General features: G+C 43.0%; 1 protein-coding gene across 4 annotated transcripts in view; it reads right to left on the reverse strand.

Annotated features, from left to right (window-relative positions):
• The window catches only part of prkar1b (protein kinase, cAMP-dependent, regulatory, type I, beta), an 86,503-nt gene that overhangs the window by 22,758 nt on the left and 42,323 nt on the right, over positions 1–21,422 (reverse strand). For all 4 annotated transcript variants that reach the window (XR_005641817.1, XM_039824082.1, XM_039824084.1 and 1 more), the window contains 5 exons: positions 18,493–18,539; positions 14,545–14,703; positions 9,833–9,893; positions 7,081–7,202; positions 341–422 (listed from right to left, as the gene is read on the reverse strand). Coding sequence is in view for 3 of the 4 variants with exons in the window: in XM_039824082.1 (XP_039680016.1) it covers positions 341–422; positions 7,081–7,202; positions 9,833–9,893; positions 14,545–14,703; positions 18,493–18,539 (471 nt within the window). In the remaining variant the exon portion in view is untranslated. The remainder of the gene's footprint in view (positions 1–340; positions 423–7,080; positions 7,203–9,832; positions 9,894–14,544; positions 14,704–18,492; positions 18,540–21,422) is intronic.

The raw sequence follows: 21,422 nt of genomic DNA on the forward strand, positions 1-21,422 counted from the left end.
ATCTCCGGTATCTTTTGTACTGTTGTGAGACAGAACAAGATATTTGATGACGACATGTTGGGCTCTAGGAACTTGTAATGTGCATGTTTTTACTATTTTCTGACATTGTGACATGGACCAATTGATTAACCCTTTATCAAGGAAACAATCTGCCGCTGATAATTGCTCGTTCCAGACCAACATCATTTTACAGCATAATTCCACCTTTCCCATTGTCATACTGTATCACTTACAGTATCCTTCAGGATATGAAAAACTACTTATTGTTTTGACCCATAGCCTTTTGTGTGTGGTGCCAAACTGGGAAGGGAAAAGGCTTCATCGGCCCAGAGGCACTCACCAAAGTAGTCAGAGGGTCCGAGGCGGCCAACCTCCACGTACTCCTCGTTGTCAGACCTGCGCTGCAGAACAGAGGCTATTCCCTGGAGACAGAAAAGAAAAGGAGAATTGGAGGAAAGAAAATAAAGACAAAGACAAGAGAGGGAGAGAAATAAAAGGAGGAGGGGTTGGTGAAGAGGGGGAGACATGGAGGAAAGGAGGGGGTGGGAAAGAAAAAGGAGGAGTTATTAAGCAAGAGGCTGAAAATCGCCAGGAGGATTAAACCAAGAAGAAATTCCTTTGCTTCATAAGAACACAGGTGCACAGGATTTAGCCCACTTTCCTGTGGGACGGACACCTGTTCTGTGGGACGCCTATGAGCAGAAACACAAAACAACACATAGATATTCCAACGGGGTGTGTGATACAAATTCTAATTGGTTCTGCTTTATTTTCTCCTTAGTGTAATAAATACAAACATCTAAACCTGTATAAGGCTGCACTGATTCCTCAGTGTCTCCATCACATAATCCCCTTTATTAGCTTTCACCCACAACTCCCAAATAGTGTCCCTAAATTACCCTAAAACACTAACACTTTCATGGACCCATGCAAAAAATTTATATGCTCCGATAGCATGTCGCTAACCCACTGAGTCTGTTGTGCATTTGCAAACAGACACAACCAGGCAACGATAACAGACACAGATGGATTCAGAATGAAACACAAATCCGCACGCAAATGCACATACACACATACAGTGAGAAAATCAACAGCTGATGTCTGCTGGACAGACTCGACCTCGCTACGCATATTACCATCGCTCGCTGGTGTGAGTCATATAAAGAGGAGGAAATTTGATTTCCGTTCATTCTGCCCAACAGATGATAACAGTTCATGCTGTGTACCTTGCAGCTGTTGACAAACTGTGTGTGTGAATGAGCACGTTTGAATATTTATCTTTATATATGAGCGTATGAGCGTACGTATGTGCGTGTGTGTGTGTGCGTGCGTGCGTGAGAGAGAGATGGAGCACAAGTTTGGCGTGCATATGTTTAGACAGAGGTAGAATATGTGTTTTTAATGTCAATGTCTAGACATTTGCATGTACTCGAGTTCAGCAGTAAATTGGTAGCAGGTAAGAAATCAGCTGGGGAACTTCCCAGCATGTCTTGGACCGTGTGGTAAAACAGACTTGACCGTTCCAGCACTCTCTCACTGTCTCTAATCCCTCTCTGCACTCTCTGCTCCTTCTGCTGACCAGGCTAATAATGCCAAATATGAATATAATGAGCTTTAATGAGAACCCCAAAACTGCCAGCTCTTTACTGCAGGCACACAAAGGTGATACTGTATTTCAGTGAAAGGGATATGTGTGTGATTTAGAGTGTTAGTGCTTGAAATGAAGTGTGGAGAAGTGGGGGATACTGTTCAAGTAAGTGGGGCATAGCGTGTGTAAGAGATGACCAAACTGTCCCATAATGCCATGATTACCACACACGCGATATACAGCCCGGGTGAATTTAGCTGTGGGGTGGGAAAGAGGGCAGTGATAATGTAGCTGAGCATGGCTGAATGTTAAGAGTGTTGAGGACTGACTGACATGTTCCCGTATGTATGTCTTCTGTATGCTTCTGCAAAAGTGACATTTATTTCCTGCAAAACTTCATTTCTTTTCAGAGACAACTGCTGCGACTGTCCAGCAGCTGTTGAGTGTAGATGACATCCTGAACTTTTCTATTTTTTGTTTTGGCTAGGCTATTCCCATATACTGCTTTGGGTTTCCAATTTTTAACAAGCAAATTCTAACCCTTATTGACATTTAAAAAAAAAAAGTAGTATAGAAAATAAACTGCACCTCAAATCTGGCCTGTGGAAGTTTTCCACTGTGGGAAAATTTCTAGCAGCTACATCAGCTTTATTCTTGTACTTATGAGCATGCAGCAGCAGCAGAAGCAGCAGCAGCAGCAGCAAAGAAAAGGCTGGTGTTTCACAGTTTGCTTTTGTGGTGGACTAAAATGCTGCAATGCTGACCAGAGAGGCTTTTCATGGAGTACAGGATGGCATTTAAGCCACAATGTGAACACCACATGAGGAAGTAGAGGGTTACTAGACTGCAGAAAATACAGTCTACATCATTGAGAAAGAGGGCAATCTAGACACTTTTACCCCCATCGGACTGGTTCAAAGACATGGGATGAATCAGCATTCACCCAAAATGCTACTCTTATTAAGGTGCCTTGGTGGCCTAGGGGTTAAAGTGCTGACTGGGTGTTGCAACGTCCCCAGGTTGCATCTGACCGGGAACTTTGTTGTATGTCATACCCCGTCTCTCTCTCCCCTCATTTCCTGTCATCTCTCTGTTGTGGGCTATCTAATAAGGCATAAAATAAAAGAATTATAAAAAAAAAAGAACATTCTACTCTTCTTAATATCAGAAGTAACGTGTCCATCCAAATGTAGCGCAAAATGTAATGATAATTTCCAAAGAAATTGGCAAAAGAAAATGCTAATCCATATATGTTCCCATCTACTACTGTTATGCAAATATTAGGAGATGAGCACATCGAGATAAAGAGCTTCCACACATATCTGAAGTTTTTGGCATTTGACAGATAAGTCAGAACCATAATTGCTGAGTGAAGGTTATTCATAATGGGACCAAAGAAAGGAAATCCCCTAAAAGTGTACCACTTTGTCTGCACCATCGCCCGAGTTTAATCTCACGTGTACTGCGGCTACCACTTTTATTGAACTTCATCCGGCTGCACCAAACATGCGTTGTGAGTGCAAAAGTGGTATAAAACAGATAGAGATGTGAATGGGGGAGAGAGTGAAGGGGATGGAGCATCGAAGCTCCTGTGTTTACAACTAGTTTATTCCTCTCCTTTCCATTCATGTCCAAACAAAGAAAGTGAGACAGTGCAGCACCGTCAAGTACAGTAGTTCATTCGTGACCAGGCCACTCCCGGTGTGGTCCAGATAACCATCGCGTACTGTACCACCCCAGGGGCAGCGCTCTGGTTCACAGATATTTCTTTTATAAACATTGAACATCCTCCTCACCACGCTGCCAGACACAGGGTGCGAAGGACTGGAAACAACATAAGACAGCAGAGAAGAAAAGGCAGAGAGAAAGGGAAGACCATCAGAAAGTATGAATGAATTAAGTCGCAGAGGAAAAAAAAAAAAAGAGTGTGAGCCAACTTAAAAAACAGAAGTACTAAATGATCACTACTGTGTGGTATTGCTAGTCAGATAACCAAAATGCACATTCACACCCACTTGTACGCATACCTAAACACACATACCACACGCAGAGCGTAGCGAGTCGGCTCGTGGTGACATGTCAAAATGTAGCGTTATGCATGTAGGAAGTAACAACCGTTGGTCCAACAACAGGCACACACAGAGAGGGAGAAAGAGAGAGAGAGAGAGAAAGAGAGATGGAGGAAGAAAGGTGATATCCTGAGTAGCCTGTTCCCGAAGGCCACCCAGCACCAGCAGTGTCTGCAACTTCTCACTCAAACTTCAACATACACACAAAGAGGCCTAAGGGCTACTGCTTTTTTACAAGAGAAAATTACTCAAAAAAAATTGTTTCACCCAATTAAGCCCTGTTTATCTTAACCTTTGTTCTCGTGACTGTATGCTTGCACTCAAAAATGTCTTCATTCATTAACTGCATTGATCATCAGTCTATACAGTAACAGGTGATATATTGTAGACAACCCACAGAGGATATCTCTTCTGCGTGACCCACAGGGACCCTTTAGAGGCCCTCAGTGTGATTACTTTTGTGTAGGGTCAAAGGACAAACATGAGATGACACATTGAGTTGTTGGTCACATGTAGATTGATGACGGGAGGAGATGAGAGTGGGATGCACTAGCAGAGAGGAAGAAGAGCCCTGACCTGATTTTACTCAATTTTCATCCAGAGGCAAACAGGCATGTATGAGTCTGTATGACTTCACTTCAAAATCCAAAATAGACTTGTAACTCCACTTTGACATTAACACCAATGACTTTAAGATTAAGCAATAACTTAAGTCGAATCACATTAGTGTAAAGGGAAGTCTGAAAGGGGGTTTACCTGTGACTTGCAAAATGGTGACTTTGTCCCACCTCTGCTGAAAAGTTACAAGTAAATATGTGCCCAAGAAGCAGCATATCCAACTTTTTTTTGTCTTTTCAGCACCATGTTTCAAAACTCTCAGTGACGTCTCTGACGATCAACACGTTTCCTTATAACTCCTTCTCCCTCTTTTCATACGCACCATTTTAGGTGGCAGGGGTAAAAGCATGGATGACAGGGTGCTGGGTTTGAGTGTATGAGCATGAGGGAGAAAGAGTGTGCATGTTGGGTGAGTCGGGGCAGAAGTCCTGAAGAAAGGAGGTAATGGAGGAAAGGGGAAGGTGAGGCTGAGTCTTCACGGCCCCCGGAGTTCTTTAAAGGCTTGTTTGTACAGTGTGAGAAAAAAAATGTAAACATGTCACTTTTCATTAGGGCCCCATTCCTCCCAGCAAGCAAAGAAAGTGATGTCTCTATACCTCCCTTTTGTTAATCCTCCCCATCAGCAGCATGCAATTAGTGAATGTGGGGTTTGTCTTTGGCTGATGCTCCAAAACCGCAGAAACGACAAAAGAGTGAGAAGAGAGAAAACGAGGGAGGCGGGGGAGTGAGAATGAACAAGTTTTGAATGAACAAAGCACTGACATCTCAACCTGGTTCAATCAAAAGAAATAAATGTGTGCACATGAAGAAAAAGAAGAAAGGATGGCGAGTGAGGAAAGTTGTGTCGAGACTGATCTTACTGTAGGACAAAATCCTTCCCTCCCGCCTTACTTGTGGTCCTTTTCAAACCAATCTCTTGCTCCCTATATGTCCCTCCCTGCCCTCTTTGACTCATCCTTCCTCTCTCTGTCGTCTCCCTCCCGGGAGGCTGGGTCCCCTGACCCCGTGTGAAAGTCAGCAACACACATTCCACCACAGTCCACCCTGCTCTGGGAAAGTCAGGCCATGCTGCACGAGAGACAGAGAGAGAGATACTGAGGAAGGGAGGAAAGAGCAAAATGGAAGATAGGCAGGAGAAAGGAAAAATGGATTAAAGAAAGAGACAAAAACTACTGTTGGGTAAGGCTCACAGTGTCTGGTGTGACACATTCCCATACTGGACTGAGCCGCCTGCCCGACGAAGACTCCATCCTCGTCTCTCCATCCTATAATCGCCCAGATTCCTCTGCATATTTTGGCTTTCTCCTCTCTGGGATGTACAAGTCTCAGTTTGATGAGTCTGGCATTGGTACGGTAACTGCTAAATGTGTGTCCTAAACCCCAAATGGGTTCATTTTCTGCATAGTCAAACTGCCTTTTAAAGGATGTCTGCAGCTTCAGGAGGCTTCAGTTGGAGGCTTCAAACTTGAACACAGGCTGGATAATGTGAGGTGAGCATACAGTATGATACATACAGCACAGGCTATAAATGTTTTGACTGGGATAACGTTTTTTTGCATATTAGATTAAGACGAGTGCCAAATTTCAACTTTAAAGCGATACTGCATTACTTTTGAAAGAAGAAATTTAAAAAAAAAGGGCTTTTTACCTTTTTGTACCTTCAGTCTGGTTTTCAGCAAGTAAAACACATGCTAAGTTAGATTTACTGCTGTTAATGTATGAAAGGGTGCTTCACCATTCACCCAACATGGATGTGATCACCATTAAAACTCCAGAGCTGAAAGTCAAAACTTTAACCTTATGATAATTGTTGAATTCCAAATTTAATGTGCTGAATTAGCGCCAAGACCAAGGAAATATATTACTTTCCAAATACCTATACCTACAATAACTTTGAAGAGAGGCATAACTAGGAGAGTGAAAGAATAAATGAAAGAAGGATGGAGAGGAACAGTGTTGTGCTGGAGGGGCACAGGTGGAGAGAGAGAACCAGAGTGAGCCAACAGAGGGATAAGGAGTGATACATCACTCAGCACCTTTGATAAAAATCCTCCGCTGGCTTAACCGCACCGAGCCACTCCCATACACTGTAACCAATGCACTGCTCCCTCTGACTATTGTTGGACATTAGATAGACAGAGCCACTGACAGAGAGACTAACCTTTAAGTAAGAAGAATGAGAGGGGAGAGTAGGAGGCAAGGACAAAATGACAGCAGATTGTGCCCCCAGCCCCTCTAGACAGGGCCCTCCTGACTTGACCCTGGTGAAAGCTCTGTAAGTATGGAGTTAATCAAAAGTGTGTTAGGATGACAGGCAGGGGGCCCTTCATGAGGCTGCGCCAGGGGCCTCAGCTCCACAAAGCCTGCAGTGTGAGGGGGGCCGTTCTTCACACAGTAATCGTGGTTGTGTGGGCCGGGGCAGGGGAACACCATCGGTTAGTCTGTCTGCTGGTGGCAATAAACTGTTCCGACCTGAGCAAAGAGCCCACCAACGTCTCTGCATGATGACATGGACATCAATCTGGGTGCCCACCTGATGACACACACACGGTATTGGGCCACATTCTGTATGTCAACACGTACAGCTTACAGGAAATGTGACAGTAAAAGAAAGTTACCACACATTCTGACTTACTAGTGTTAGTACTACTTTTTATACAAGACTTAGATTCTCACACACACACACACACACACACACACACACACACACACACACACACACACACACACACACACACACACACACACACACACACACACACACACACACACACACACACACACAGGCCTTTCGACAGACCTTACCTCTGTAATGATGAAGAAGTCATCACCAGGCTCTCCCTGCACCACTATCTTCTCTCCATCCTCAAACTGAACAGGCTCCAGAGCATCGGCCACAGTCAGACGTTCCCACTTGTCTAGAGACTCTGCGGATGGAAAATACACACAGGTCAGTAAAACAATTTGTTTATTACACTGACCAATGCAAGAGTAGATACACAAACATGCTCTATGTGTTTGAGTGTGTTCCATGGTCGGAGAAGATGTCTCTTGCTCAAGTCCAGTAAGCTGGGAGGGAACGATAATTCCTGCCTAAGGCTAATCCAGTCATTCATCAGGGACCATTACATCTCAGATCCCCCCTGCCTCTTCCCTCATCTCATTGAGCCTCATGGAGCAAAAACACCTTAGAACTACCTCCTAAATCTGTAAGACCTCAGCTCTAATGATTCTGGGGTGTGTTGACAGAGAGCTGTCCTGTGTCTAACCATACAAAAACTGTAAAGTTTTATTCCAAACCCAGTCAGGTATCCCTGATAGAGACGCTCGCTCAGGGTAAACTGCCGTACATAAGAGCATCTGCTTGGTGCTTGTTAAAGTGAATATGTACAGGATGTACTTACAGCATAAACTGCAATCAAATAAATAGAAATTGTAGTACAAACCAAAGTGGGAGTAATGTTTGTTCAGTGGCTGGGAGACATCTAAAAGGGTGAAAGATCAAATGCTGCTGGATTCAAACTGAATATTTCCCCTCTGTTATTGTAAAATGTAATTCAGTTACACTCCAGGGACAGGACTATAATTGTACGGGCTTATAATAATAAAGTTAAGATTAAATTAATTTAAAGGAATTCAATCTACTATTAAGATATTTTTTTCAAAGCTCTAATGCATTTTTAAAATTCCGTTAAATGTACAAGGAGAACATTGACCATTCGTTGAACCAGTCCTGCCAAAACCTGTGATAGAATCTATCTTTTTCAGTTTTCGTTGATTTTGAGAGCCGGTGGCGACAGCTGTCTTTCCGACTGTCCACATTTACAGTGACGTGGTTAGCCCACGGGATATTTCTAGAAGCTGTTGGTATTCACACAGAACCCAAAAGCACAGACGGTCACACATCTTTACTTGGAAAAATGTTCTAACCAGAGGAGTTTTGAGCAACTCTGAACTATTGATATTTATAGAAAAAGGACCCACTAATAACTAAATACATCCACATAGAAGATTCACCAAATGAGCTCATCCTTCTTTCACAATTCAGTAGATCACTGTTGCCTAATCTTAACAGTCTATGCATCTACATGTGGAATGTGACTTATCTGCAGTGAAAACACTCCTCATCTTTAGTTTTGTCTAGATAAAAGGATGAATCAGTGTTTTGATTTGACTAAGACACGAGTTAGAGGCGTAACACTACAGCAGAATCCCTTTGTCTGAGACTGTTGTCTCCTGATGGGCTCAGTAACTGATCCCAGTGTGTGACTATTTGTGTGTGTGTGTGTGTGTGTGTGTGTGTGTGTGTGTGTGTGTGTGTGTGTGTGTGTGTGTGTGTGTGTGTGTGTGTGTGTGTGTGTGTGTGTGTGTGTGTGTGTGTGTGGGTGTGTGTGTGTGTGTAAATGTGTATGTTCTTAGGATTAACTAAGGTGAAGTCTGATCGGTTGGAGGTGTCCAGTGTCCCCTCCGGTGGGGCCGTGGTGTCTGCCGGCCCCAGATGAATGTCCTCTGTCTGGCTGCAAGTTAAAGGCAGCAGGTCCTATAGCAGTGATCTTTAACAGCTCGGCATGTAACATGATACACAAATGTGCTGACTAAAGAACCTACATTTCACGCTTCGCAGAGCCTGCACCCACTTGGATCACCTTGCAACGCACATAGTACGCACCCAGAGAATTGGCCATTGGGATGTGTGACAAAGAACGTGTTGTCCGTCCCACCCCCCTTCACTCCTCGACATCAAGGGCTTGTACCCAATTTCGTGGCTATCTCAAAAATCAAAGACAAACAAAAACACTCCCGCCTCCTACCCCTCCTCCAATCCAAAGAGGTGGAGTGGAGAAGCGGAGCGACAGAAAGAGGAATGAAGAGAGGAAAAGCACTTCGAAGAGGGAGGCAGGCGTTTGAATACAGGCCTCAACAAGGCTGTCAAAAAGGGAGACGCAGAAGAAAGGAGGTGAATGAAAAGAGAGTGGATCTCGCAGAGACCTTCTCCTAAGACCTGAATCAAGTGTATGTGTTTACTCAGCCAGCTAATAACTCTGTACAGGGGGCTTGGCCTTACTCTATACACCACACACACACGATCAAGTGGAAGGGGATGAGATGTCAGTTCCAATTGCAACTCGTTTTGAAAATCTGAATGAATCTCATTCACCATTCCTCCAATGGCCTGAGTAGGCTGGTTATCCAAATTCCAGTGGGAAAAGCGAGGCTTATCTTAACTCCCTATTCTTTAATTGTCCAGTATGAACAGTGTGAGAAGATTAGGACTGTACACACAGACCTTACTCAGCTATCTGGGCCTTGTGTGACAACATGCGCCTGTGTTTATGTGGGCTAATCTACAGTGTGTGTTGCACTCGGCAGATTTAACTGCCTGCACTCTGGACTCTCTGACCTGGTGTTTAAAATGAATGTGAAACATGGCATTGTACACGACATGCGCAAACACGCTGAACACCACACTACCTTAGTGAATGCAGAAATAAACAGTAAAACCAACATATTTATTACATGATAAGTTTTTATACCGTACATATTCATACAGACTTACCAAGGATGGAGACCTTGCTGAGGAACTCTTCATACATCTTTCTCTTCCTCAGTGTGCTGCCCTGTAAGAGAAAAAGAGGAAAGACACTCGCCATTAGACACTCTCTCTCTGTTTTGTATGTCAGTGCTCCACAATTATTGTAAAAAATTATAATTGTGATCATTCTGCAAAATATTGTGATCTTAATGTCTTGGTTTCAAGAAGAGGACCTGATTTAAAAGTAGTAAAAAACTAAGGTCTCGCTCATACTGTCTTACGGTGGTTCTAATCTTAACAGATTCAGATAATGAATATTTTGGAGAGACTAAGAAAGAGCCTTGTTGTCAGATAATTAAAATAGAGAGTGTAAATGGCAGACAATGATCCTTCTTGTTGGAACTAAAACATTTTTCACACTGATATTGAAAAGATTTTCAGGAAAGAAAATTCTTTCCATTTATTACACTGTTGGTGTCATGTTTATGTTTTGTAAGGTTTCTCTTTCTCTCTTTTTCACTTGAACTCACAGTTTTCCATTTTACTTTAACTTTTATTTATGCCCAAATTGGTGCATGTTGCTCACTCACTGGTCACATGTAATAAAAGCACTTTAAATGCCACAACTGTTTTTTGAGGCTAACAGTAGTGAGACATTTACATTACAAACTATGGAAACATTCAAATTCAAATTGCAGTATGGGGTAATCTATCACTAATAGTGTAGACGCAGTTCATGGGGTCATACTTCTGGAGGTGTGTATAACTTGTGTGGTAATGTTCATTGCATGTGTGTGTGTCTGTGTGTGTGGCCCACCCCACCCACCAGGCATGGGGACTTTCCCCTCTCTGCCTCTGCCATGAACATCAGGTGCTTCCTGACAAGTCTAGACCCAGAGGACCTCTTCCCTAACTGCATTTCTCCTTTTTCCTCTCCTTCATTGCACAGAACCACTTGGAGAAAGCGGGAACATAAAGAGAAACAGAGAGAGGGTGAGGAGAGATGATCTTGTCCGCCCTGTGTCTGTCTCTGCATATGGAAATGATATATTGAGGCTTGGGGTGTCTTTAGTGCATAAGTGCCTGAGTCCCGCTGCTGCCTCTAATTTCATATAATTTCACATTTTGTCTTAAAAGGGGAGAAAATGTTCCCAAGTGAGCCAACGTCAAGCTCAAAATCGTAAACAACTTGATTAAAGGAATTCTAGCCTGCATCGCCTCCCTCCTGGATAAATGATTTGTGTGTGTGTGTGTGCTTGTGTGTGTATGTGTGTGTGCGTGTGTGGAGCGTGCAGTCTGTTTTAGGTTCTGCCACTTATGTTTCGTTGCTGTCTCTGCAGAGACGAAACTTCATGCTCATTAAGCAAGCAAATACAAACACTCACACATGTATACTCTACCTCTAACACAATCTCACATGCACCCACAAACACACACACACACACTCACACACATGCACCTTCCACAAAAATGTTGAGTTGGTATCTTGATTTCATAGCCTCCCCATAGAGCTCCTCAAACAGGCTTGCTGAGCTTAAAGGCTTACCATGAGTATACAACATTACATTACACAGCAGGACTGATTTATGCGACTGGTGTGGGAAGGGCTGGGTGGGCCAACATAGGGGTTGACTGGGGTGGATGGAATGAAAATGATACTTTTCTGAATTTCTGATTCTAAAATGTAATCATTTATTTTGTTGGTGCACATTTTCTCTTTGCATTCTTTGTATCTGTCCTTATCCTTATCCTTCTGTCTACTTGGGAGGGCCTGAGCACATGATTCATGTACAAAACTCCCCAACTCCTGTTGGCTGTAATGTGTTCGCTCTTCCCGTGGTTAAGGATGAACCAGCCTCTGTGTCTGCTCACTGTCTTTGAGAATCATCAAAGAGTTGAGGTGTGGAGCGAAGCCAGACTAAACCAACCGTACCTAACGCTCCATCCCCATCACCTTCATCTCTGTCCAATGCGCAACATACACCCCCCAAACATTCCTCCTCATTTCTTGGTATCATTTCTCCTCGTCTCCTTTCGTATTGTGTTCTGTTTGTTGACAGTGGTCTGTCAGTTAATAGCTTTGTCTGTATCTGTGTGTGTATAAATACTAAGATGACAACAGGTGGGTATTGTATGACTGGTGGCAACACAATGGAGAGAGTGTGTTAATCACAGGGAATGGTATTACATTGTTTACTAAATGCACTCCTGCACAAGGAGGAGAGGAGGAGGTGAGGGCGGGGGGTGGGGGGTAAGGTAGTTTTGAAAAGCCGCTTTGGCTCAGATTTTGCATGACAAAATAACTTGACGTGTTCATATTGTTATCAGCATGCTCAGTGGTTGAAACTGCTTCAAGATCATTTTTTTTCATATTTTCCATTGGGTGGAGATATAGGGTCCAGGGTTAAGGGAGAATTATCTACATGTGATGTCTTCAAGGGCACATGCAAACATGTACATGCTATAAAATAGGGCTGGAATTAACTATTATTTTCATTATCAATTCATGGATTAATTTATTTGTTTATCAAATAATTCAAATAAATGTGAAAAATGACCCTCAGAGGTTCTTCAAATGTCTTGTTTTGTACAACTAACAGTCCATAATGATACAAAAGAAAGAAATGCAGGCATTTGAAAAGCTGGGAACCAGAGAAAATTAGCTTGACAGCATAACAGAAAAGATTGTGGTGGAAGGAGAATGGTGGAGATCCAGCAGAGAAGCAGATGTGCAAACAATGAAACTGATGGTCGCTGGAGCACACCTTCCCAAGCTCCCGACTAACAAGCTGCAGATAATCAAGCACTCAGCAAAACTTTACTGGGACACACACACACACACACACACACACACACACACACACACACACACACACACACACACACACACACACACACACACTTAGACACTCAATGCACTCAATTGTGTTGGCTTAGACATTGCCAGAATACCACACTTTATAAAACAGCTTTACAAATCACTGACAGCAGTAATTAACTACAGGTTCACATAATTGAATCCTGTTTCACCCTGTCTCCCCTCATGCTGCTGCTGCTGGAAGAAATGAAGGAATGAGAGCCAGAGAAAAAAAAAAAAAAAAAAAAAAAAAAAAAAAAAAGAGAAAAAGAGAGAGAGAGAGAGAGAGAGAATCCTCTCAAAGGAAGGTTGCCAGGGCAGACTGTGCCCTCAGTTAAACTATGTGCTTAAGGTGACTTGTGTGCTGGGCAGGCCAGTGCCAACTTTACATTGAGCTGAAAGGTCCAAACACAAACCTTCTTCCATCTCTGTGGCTTCAAACTGTTTGACACAGAGCAGAATATCCACAGCTGATGAAGGCTTAGATGCACACACGTGTTTGAAAGGTTAATTGGAGGCTAATCTAATTTACCTGGAGTAAGGCGTGAGGAACATTTGATTAAGTATTAAGTTGGGCACGGAGACAGCAATTAGTCATTCTAACAGCACCCAGAAAAGTGTGTGTTTCCATTTTAAATATTTAGACATTCCTGCTAGATAAGCTCCTGGAGCTGGAAGTGTGTGTGGAAGCATTAAGGGTGACCCTCTCTCCCCTCCACAGCCCTCACTTTTCCCCCTTTATTCATTGAGCAACAGATCTACAGAGACATTAAAAGGGGAGGATACACCCGGAGGTGGAGGTGGTGTATGTGTGTGTGTGTGTGTGTGTGTGTGTGTGTTGTGTGTGTGTGTGTGTGTGTGTGTGTGTGTGTGTGTGTGTGTGTGTGTGTTTTGAGTATAACTGTTTTATAAGTGTTTTAAGGAGTCTTAAGTGGTTGAGTGGGAGAAAATATTGCAATTGAAGGACCACAAAAGATAAGAGTGTAGAGAGTCTACTACAGTACATTTGTATCATCGTGTGTGTGTGTGTGTGTGTGTGTGTGTGTGTGTGTGTGTGTGTGTGTGTTTGTGTGGGTACTTCAGAGACGGAAGAAGGAATCTTACTCGTCTGATGCTGAAATACTCCAAAACAACACACATTCTTAAAAAGATAACACCTATTAAAGATACAAGATACATTGTATTTCTATTTGAGTATTCAACATCCACTGGAGATTAATGTGACACAATACTACTTTATATGCCTGTAGGTGGCGACACTGATGTGGCTGCTACTTCTTTTAATTTTTGCTTCCAGGCAGGTGGACTGGTCTCATTGCAGCCTGCTCAATGTGGATGTGTTTGTGAGCGTGTTACAAGACAAGGTGCGCATCATTCACCTTCATTTTAATAACACATCATTTACCTTTCAAACATTTAGTAGCAGCAGAATTAAAAGGTTCCCTGTGGAGTTTTTGACCTGCTATGGAGCTGTTTTTCAATGAGTGGGCCTCTGTGTTGTTTATGTTGTGCATGCGCAGGTGATGTGATACAAATTCCTCCCAGTGGTTTTACACTATGTCAGAGATTTACAGGTGGAGCTGACAGTCAAGATAAGCTGAAATGCACCAGCAAAGACATGGAAGAAGAAGACTGCAAAAAAAATGGCTTTGCAAATGTTTTATGAGGAAGGACATACTATTTCATCATGTTTGTTAGCGCTCAAGGATACATACAGTGAGTTATGTTGAGAAACTGAATGTAAACATAACTCCACAGGGCACCTTTAATTTAAACTTTAAGCAATGGCCACCCAACCAGGTTGCAACGGAGTATTAGCTTGGGCAACAGTACGTGAAGCAAGCTTAACCTAACTCAAAGTGTATTCTGAAGTTCATACCATGAGGATGCGCCGGTAGCTGTCTCGGTCAATGCCCCACAGTTTGAGATCAGTCTTGGCCTTGACAGTGGCAGCTCTTGGAGTCCCATAGATCAGGGCCAGCTCTCCAAAACTACCACCTTCTCCAATACTGGTCACCCACTCCCCGTTCACATACACCTGCAGACAGAACAAGAAACAGAGTGATGGAGAGAGTATTACATCTTAGGCTTAAATGCTTCAGAATAATGTCAATCATTGCTGGGTAGTTTGTGTGAAGAATTTCATTTTTATTTGTCTCTACCCGTCATAAGACACCTTCCCCAATCCTTCTTCTCCCCTTCTCACTCCCCCAAAGTTTTTGGGCAGTTTGATATGCTCACTAGGTCTTGTCCCTGAGTATTTGATCCTCACTAAGCCCTCAAATGAGACCCTCTAAAAGGCCCTATATCCCTCCTATCTCTCCATCCATCCCTTTCATTTCCTCTGCCCTGTCTTTTTAGGACCTTCTCTTTGATTTGGGAGTGATGGAGAACAGAAACCCGTGGTAGACTTTGTAAGTCTACTCCGTATAGGCACTCACATGCTTGTTCACCTACATGCACACGCACACACATGCACAGCTCTATTTAGGCCAGCCACTATAACTCTACAGACAATACGACCTCATTGAGACTCATTCAGGCTGTCTCTGGGGATGTTACGGTTTCACCTGTCGACACACTATCCACTATCTTGTTGACTTAATAACACAGAGAGAAAGGAGAGGGAGGGAGGGAGGGTTTATCCCTCCGGTGGCTGTGAATTGCCAGAATTGTTGCAAGCCATTATCCAAGGCTCATAGTAGACCTCAGGGGACTCATCCTTCACTATAAACTGGGGTGGCTTCAAAGAGACGCATAGTGCTGGCTACGGTTACGTCAAGCTTAGAAGAACAATCATATGAGTGTTCGCGAAAGTGCTACATCAGAGCATACAGTACAGGTAATAGTATTTTTTTCGCTGTACAGTTTCCCGTTCTAGTCCTAAAGTCTTTGTTCTGTCTTCATTATTGTACATCTGATCCCATTAAGGTTGTACACAGACTGACAATCAGCATGACGTCCTAACTGGAACAGGTATGCAAGAACTTGCAGAATAGGTGGTACAGACTGTAAGGACTGAAATTGGAAACACTTGCACTTTATCGAGTCAGCACTATGCGTAAGGTAAACTGGAGTTCATAATGAAACAATTCAAGTCTTGCACCAAGACCTATGCTGTCTCACAGCTGTCACTGAATTTTCAACACACAAAAATCTACAGCTGTGTGTGCCTTGTGGTAATTAAGAAGCAACAAATCAAACATTCTGGAAGGTGGATGAGCAGGCAGTGTTGCTGTGTATATCTGTTTGTAGTTACTTGGAGTGTGTTTCTCTGTGCATGCCAGTGGGCTGCCAAAGTGTGTGTGTGAGAGGGCTGTCTTTATTTGTTGTCTATTTGGCAGCAATTATTTAATTTGAATAATACTAATAATAGTGCTAATAATAAATAAGCATAATTGCTTGCATTAAGGTAAAAGTACTTAAGTGAAGTTTTCTTAAAAGCATTGCTCACGAAATGTCAGATATAATCAGCTGTGATTAAAAGATACTCCGTAACACCTACTCTTTCGTATTTATTAGCAGTATATATATATATATATAAACCTTTAATAAATGGTTTATAACACACTATAATGTAGTTGTAAGCAGACATGAGGATATTTTAAAGTGAGCATTTGTGCACAAATATAACTTCTTCTATGAAGATGTATTTTATATAATTGCAAGTGTGTAATACTATATTGTCATTTATAATCACCAGTCAACAGTGATGGGTTCCCACAGGAGGAGTTATAGTTTAATAAAAAAACACTTATATCGGCTTACAGTTGCATTATAGTGTGTTATAAACTATTCATTAAATATCCACCTCCCACTCTGACATTCACACACACACACATGGATACTGCTTGTATATGCTAAATAGGGGGACTTAAAGTAAAGTGTTACCAGATACTCATTATTTAATTACAAATTGCATTTTGGAATGAAAGCTTTCATTTCCTTTGTGTGCACACATATAAATGCAGGCCAATGTCTGTAAGTGAATACATTTGTGTGCAGACATGGAGGGGTGTTTACATCAGTGGCAGTGGTTGTCAGCTTTCAGGCAGTTTATGGGATGCCAGCAGATTTACACCCCTGTCTAATGAGAGACATCTCCACACTTTAATAACCTCGGGACTGAGCTGTAAGTAGTTCAGAGCCTGAGCTGTGGCTGGGAGGCAGCAGCTGTCTGCAGAGAAAGAGTGGTGGATTGTAGGGAGAGGTGACGGAGACACAGATAAGCAAATGGGCGAGGCCAAGGATAGGTGTCTTCCCCCATCTTGGGTGCAGAATGATAGGATCCTGGCTGTTGGAGCAGATGTCTTAGATTCACTGTTGGCAGACAGAAGAAGGTTGAAGTCCCAGCCCAGAGCAGGGCAGAACTGTGAATCTAATATAAATAATATGAAGATAATATTATGAGAAAAATAAGAAAAACAGCGTAAATATCAAATATGAGCCTAGGATATGTTGCTACTGGAAGCAACAAAATTTCCCGAACTTCCGGCCCCAGTTAAGGTTACACAGCTTAGAGAGAGTTGTACAGACCAATGTGTGGTAAAAGGAAAAGCTTTTACAGGGGGCATCCTAACCAGATGCCCAAACCACCTCAACTGGCTCCTTTTGACGCAAAGCAGCAGCGGCTCTACTCCGAGTTCCTTCTCTCTAAGGGAGACGCCAGCCACCCTCCTCAGGAAACCCATTTCGGCAGCTTGTACACTGGATCTCGATCTTTCGGTCATGACCCAGCCGTCATGACCATAGGTGAGTGTAGGAATGAAAACTGACCGGTAGATCGAGAGCTTTGCCTACTGGCTCAGCTCTCTTTTCGTCACAACAGTGCGATAAATTGAACGTAATACCGCCCCCGCTGCGCCGATTCTCCGACCAATCTCCCGCTCCATTGTCCTCTCACTTGTGAACAAGACCCCAAGGTATTTGAACACCTTCACTTGGGGTAAGTTCCATTCCCTACCTGGAGTAGGCACTCCATCGGTTTCCTGCTGAGAACCATGGCCTCAGATTTAGAAGTGCTGATCCTCATCCCAGCCGCTTCACACTCCTATCTTGTGCCTCGTCTAAATATGGGAATGGATATACACACACCTACCCTTCTGTAGAAAACAATCTTGGCCCTTCACCAGTTCACCAGAAATGTAGAAATGTGCCATATAACTTATCTAATCACATCTGACCAGACATCACCTAAAACAATGGAAGTCAACGGTAGGAGTTAGTTGTTATGTAGTCTTTCTATCAAGGCACCATCTGAGTATTTATAAACTTCTTTATGTCTGTCTCTCAGGTGGGCACGCTTGGTCAAGCTTGCCACCCTGCCTCTCTCCTCTTACCCTCTGTGTCTGCTCACCGCTGTAAGCCGATAAGGTCACTTCCTGTTTAACTTTCCGTCAAGTCCTGTTTTATCTTTCCACTTAACTGTATCGCTCTGCGTCAGGCTCACTAAGACAAAAGAGTTCTTTTTAAGAACTTTTTAAGTTCTTAGTTTGGCTGCTTTCACAGTGCTCTCCAGCGCCATGTTCAGATTGCCATCGGAGTGGAACCCAACTTTGAAGGGAACAAAACATGGGGGCAATCCAATACAACCTGTTCATTGTTATAGGGAAACATTGTCTCAACATGAGTAGAGAAGGGTCACCTATGAGTCAAAAACCCTTCATATGGCCTACCCTTGAAAACAGGTGAATTAATGCTCATACTGGCACACTGCATACCGGAATCCCCTTTATTTATAATGGTTTGCTTTCGTCAATTTAACTTATAATGGAAGAAATTACTCTAAAGAGAAATTAGTGTTTGTGTCTCTGTGTCGGCCACTTACGTCCACTTCACCTTGGTCAATCACATAGAAGTTGTCTCCTTCATCGCCTGGAGGGGAGAGACAAGGAGAAACACAGGAGTTTGTGAGAGAGCACAAAAATAAGCAAGAAACATACCTGGAGCCAACAGGAAAGCTTCCACTTCCTGTTACTTCCACCTCCTGCTTATGTTCTCAAAGGAGGATTTTAAAACCATTAAACCTAAATGGGTGCATTAAGAGATTAAAATCATTTGTCAAACACTTGTGTTGGAATCCCACTTTCTGTAAACTGGGGGACCCAAAAAAATCCTGACATTTTTGCATGAACACACAAGAACACATTTTCCACACACTGTCAACTTCTATCCCTTCGCCTTAATAAATAAATACTGTTTGATTTCTTGTCTTTCTATCATTTTTCTTTGGGTCTCTAAAAGATTCAGGGCAGACCCAGATGCCTCCTCCAGAATGCATATTTTACTGGGCCTGTCAATATCTTTGCGAAATAGCGCTCTCGCCAGCGGGCAGCAGTTATAAGTTTTAATAGCGGAAACTCTTAAACAGAGGTGCCTTAGCATGCAGAGGGACACCACCTCAGTAAAATATAAAGTACAGAGGGATTTATAGTATGCAACTACAGACATCAGCTTTATTTATTATGTTCATGACATTGCTACATACAGGCAAACATTTCCTATTAGTATTCAAGTAGTCCAATTGAGATCCTTTTCTTTTTCAGCAGACAGAAAATGAGGCTCATTACACACCACAAAAATTGACAACTTTGTGTTCTTAAAAAATGTGTTTTGAGCTGTGATTTGAAGGTGGGGAGAGAGTTTATTAATGGTTTGTGAAAGAGAGTTCCAGAGACGGGGGGCTGTACGGCTGTAGGCTCTAGACCCCATGGTTGCTAAGCGGGCAGGAGGTGTGTTGAGCATGTCGGACTAAGATCGACGGGTCCGGGAGGGTGTGTAGGTGTGAAGGAGGTCAGAAAAGTACGGAGATGCGAGGTTGTTGAGGGCATTGAAAGTCAGAAGGAAAATCTTATAGTCAATAGATATTTGATAGGGAGCCAGCGGAGTTGTGGAAGGACAGCGGCGATGTGATCTATGGAGGGGGTTCTGGTGATGATCCAGGCAGCTGAGTTCTGGACCAGTTGGAGTTTATGGAGAAGCTTGTGAGGTAGACCAGAGAGCAGAGAGTTACAGTAATCTACTGCATATGGGAGGTGACCGGGGAATTGACAAGGATGGCGGTGCTGGTAGGTGTGAGAGATGGGGGGAGATAGTTGGTGGTACGCAGGTGGAAGTAAGCTGACCAAGTAAGATTATTGATGGATTGATTGATTAAAGGATAGTTTGCTGTCGAGGATGACACCTAGGCTCTTCACTTGGGGGGTGGGAGGAACTATGGAATTGTCGATTATAACTTGGCCAGAGTGGATTTACGCGTCCCGTAAATACAATTTAACGGCGCTGAGAAAACGGGGATGGGGAACAACTGGATATACTCTCATCTTAACTAAATGCATGTTTGATGTCAACACTTATGTTAGGTTGGAGACCTGTTGGGCCACAGACTAAAGAAAATTACACCACCTAAACTAGCCGTCAGTCCGACCGGCGGTGAGATGTTACTGTTCGTAATACTAGATTTGGTTTATCAAAGACGCTAGCAAAGCAACACAGTACAGAAAATAAGCACAGCAGAAACGTAAGATAGGTCGGACCTCCATTTTTAATTATATATCTTTAAACATTATAGTTACGTCCGAAAATACAGAAATAAACAAGTTTGCTGATTTCAAATATCTCCGCAATTCACATAAACTGCCATTTGTCTAACTGGAAGTGATTGTTGTGTTAGCGCGAAGTTACGGTGATTTGGTCCATTCCTTTAAGGTTGGCCCCAAGGTTGCACCAGCAGAAAAGATAGAGGGGAAAAGCAGCAGTTAGCAGGCTACAATTTTAGTAAGAATAATATGGTATACTGTATCAGCTTCACTGGCTCCAGCCGACATTATGTTTACTTGTTTGTTGTTTCCTCTGTCTCTCACTAGTTAGGTCTGCTTCAACTACTTGCTGAGTTATAAATGTGCATGGCTGGAAACTCAAAAATGTTGTCCGCTTTGCTGGCTGGATCGCTGTTGTATCACTGACAGGGGCATGACCCTTGTAGTGAGCCATGGGATCTGGTTGGTTGATGTCTACTAAAAGCATCTAGTCTGGAGATAAGGCAGAAAAATGGTGAGGTGTTCCTTTAATTATGGTATCCGTTACATGGGGCTCAGGGTAAATAATGAAAAAGGACTCAGAGCCACATACGAGAGCACTGTGAAGCTCACCCTGCAGCTACCTCTTACAACAGGACACAAATGCAATTCAGACTGTAGTGGGTGATGATGCATGATTTTACATGACACAAGTATGCATGTGTATGCATTTTGTGAGGGTGTGCATGACTGTGTGCGTGTGTGTGTGTGTGTGTGTGTGTGTGTGTGTGTGTGTGTGTGTGTGTGTGTGTGTGTGTGTGTGTGTGTGTGTGTGTGTGTAAATGTGTTCTTGTGTGTATGTTCACCTGAAGATTTGAAAGGCTGAGAGCGCCCCTGTATGTAAAGTTCACAGGAGTTCACACAGCTAATTAATACTGAGCGGAGAGTGCTCGTTAATCATACAGCTCTATTTGTCACACAAAACGCTCCTTGTCTGTCTGATGGTCTGTTCCAGTGGAGACCTCACACGCACACACACACACACACACACACACACACACACACACACACACACACACACACACACACACACACACTGCTGCAACCTGGCCCTCTTCTAGCTCACCCATTTTCTTTCTTTCATCTCATCTATTTCTCTTTCAATTCCCTCTTGCTCTGTCTTTCTTTTCTTCTACTCTTCCTGTCTTTTATCACTTTGGTGCTCTCTTTGGTCTTTGTT

Source organism: Perca fluviatilis, chromosome 15 (genome assembly GCF_010015445.1).
Source record: "Perca fluviatilis chromosome 15, GENO_Pfluv_1.0, whole genome shotgun sequence".
Taxonomy (NCBI): domain Eukaryota; kingdom Metazoa; phylum Chordata; class Actinopteri; order Perciformes; family Percidae; genus Perca; species Perca fluviatilis.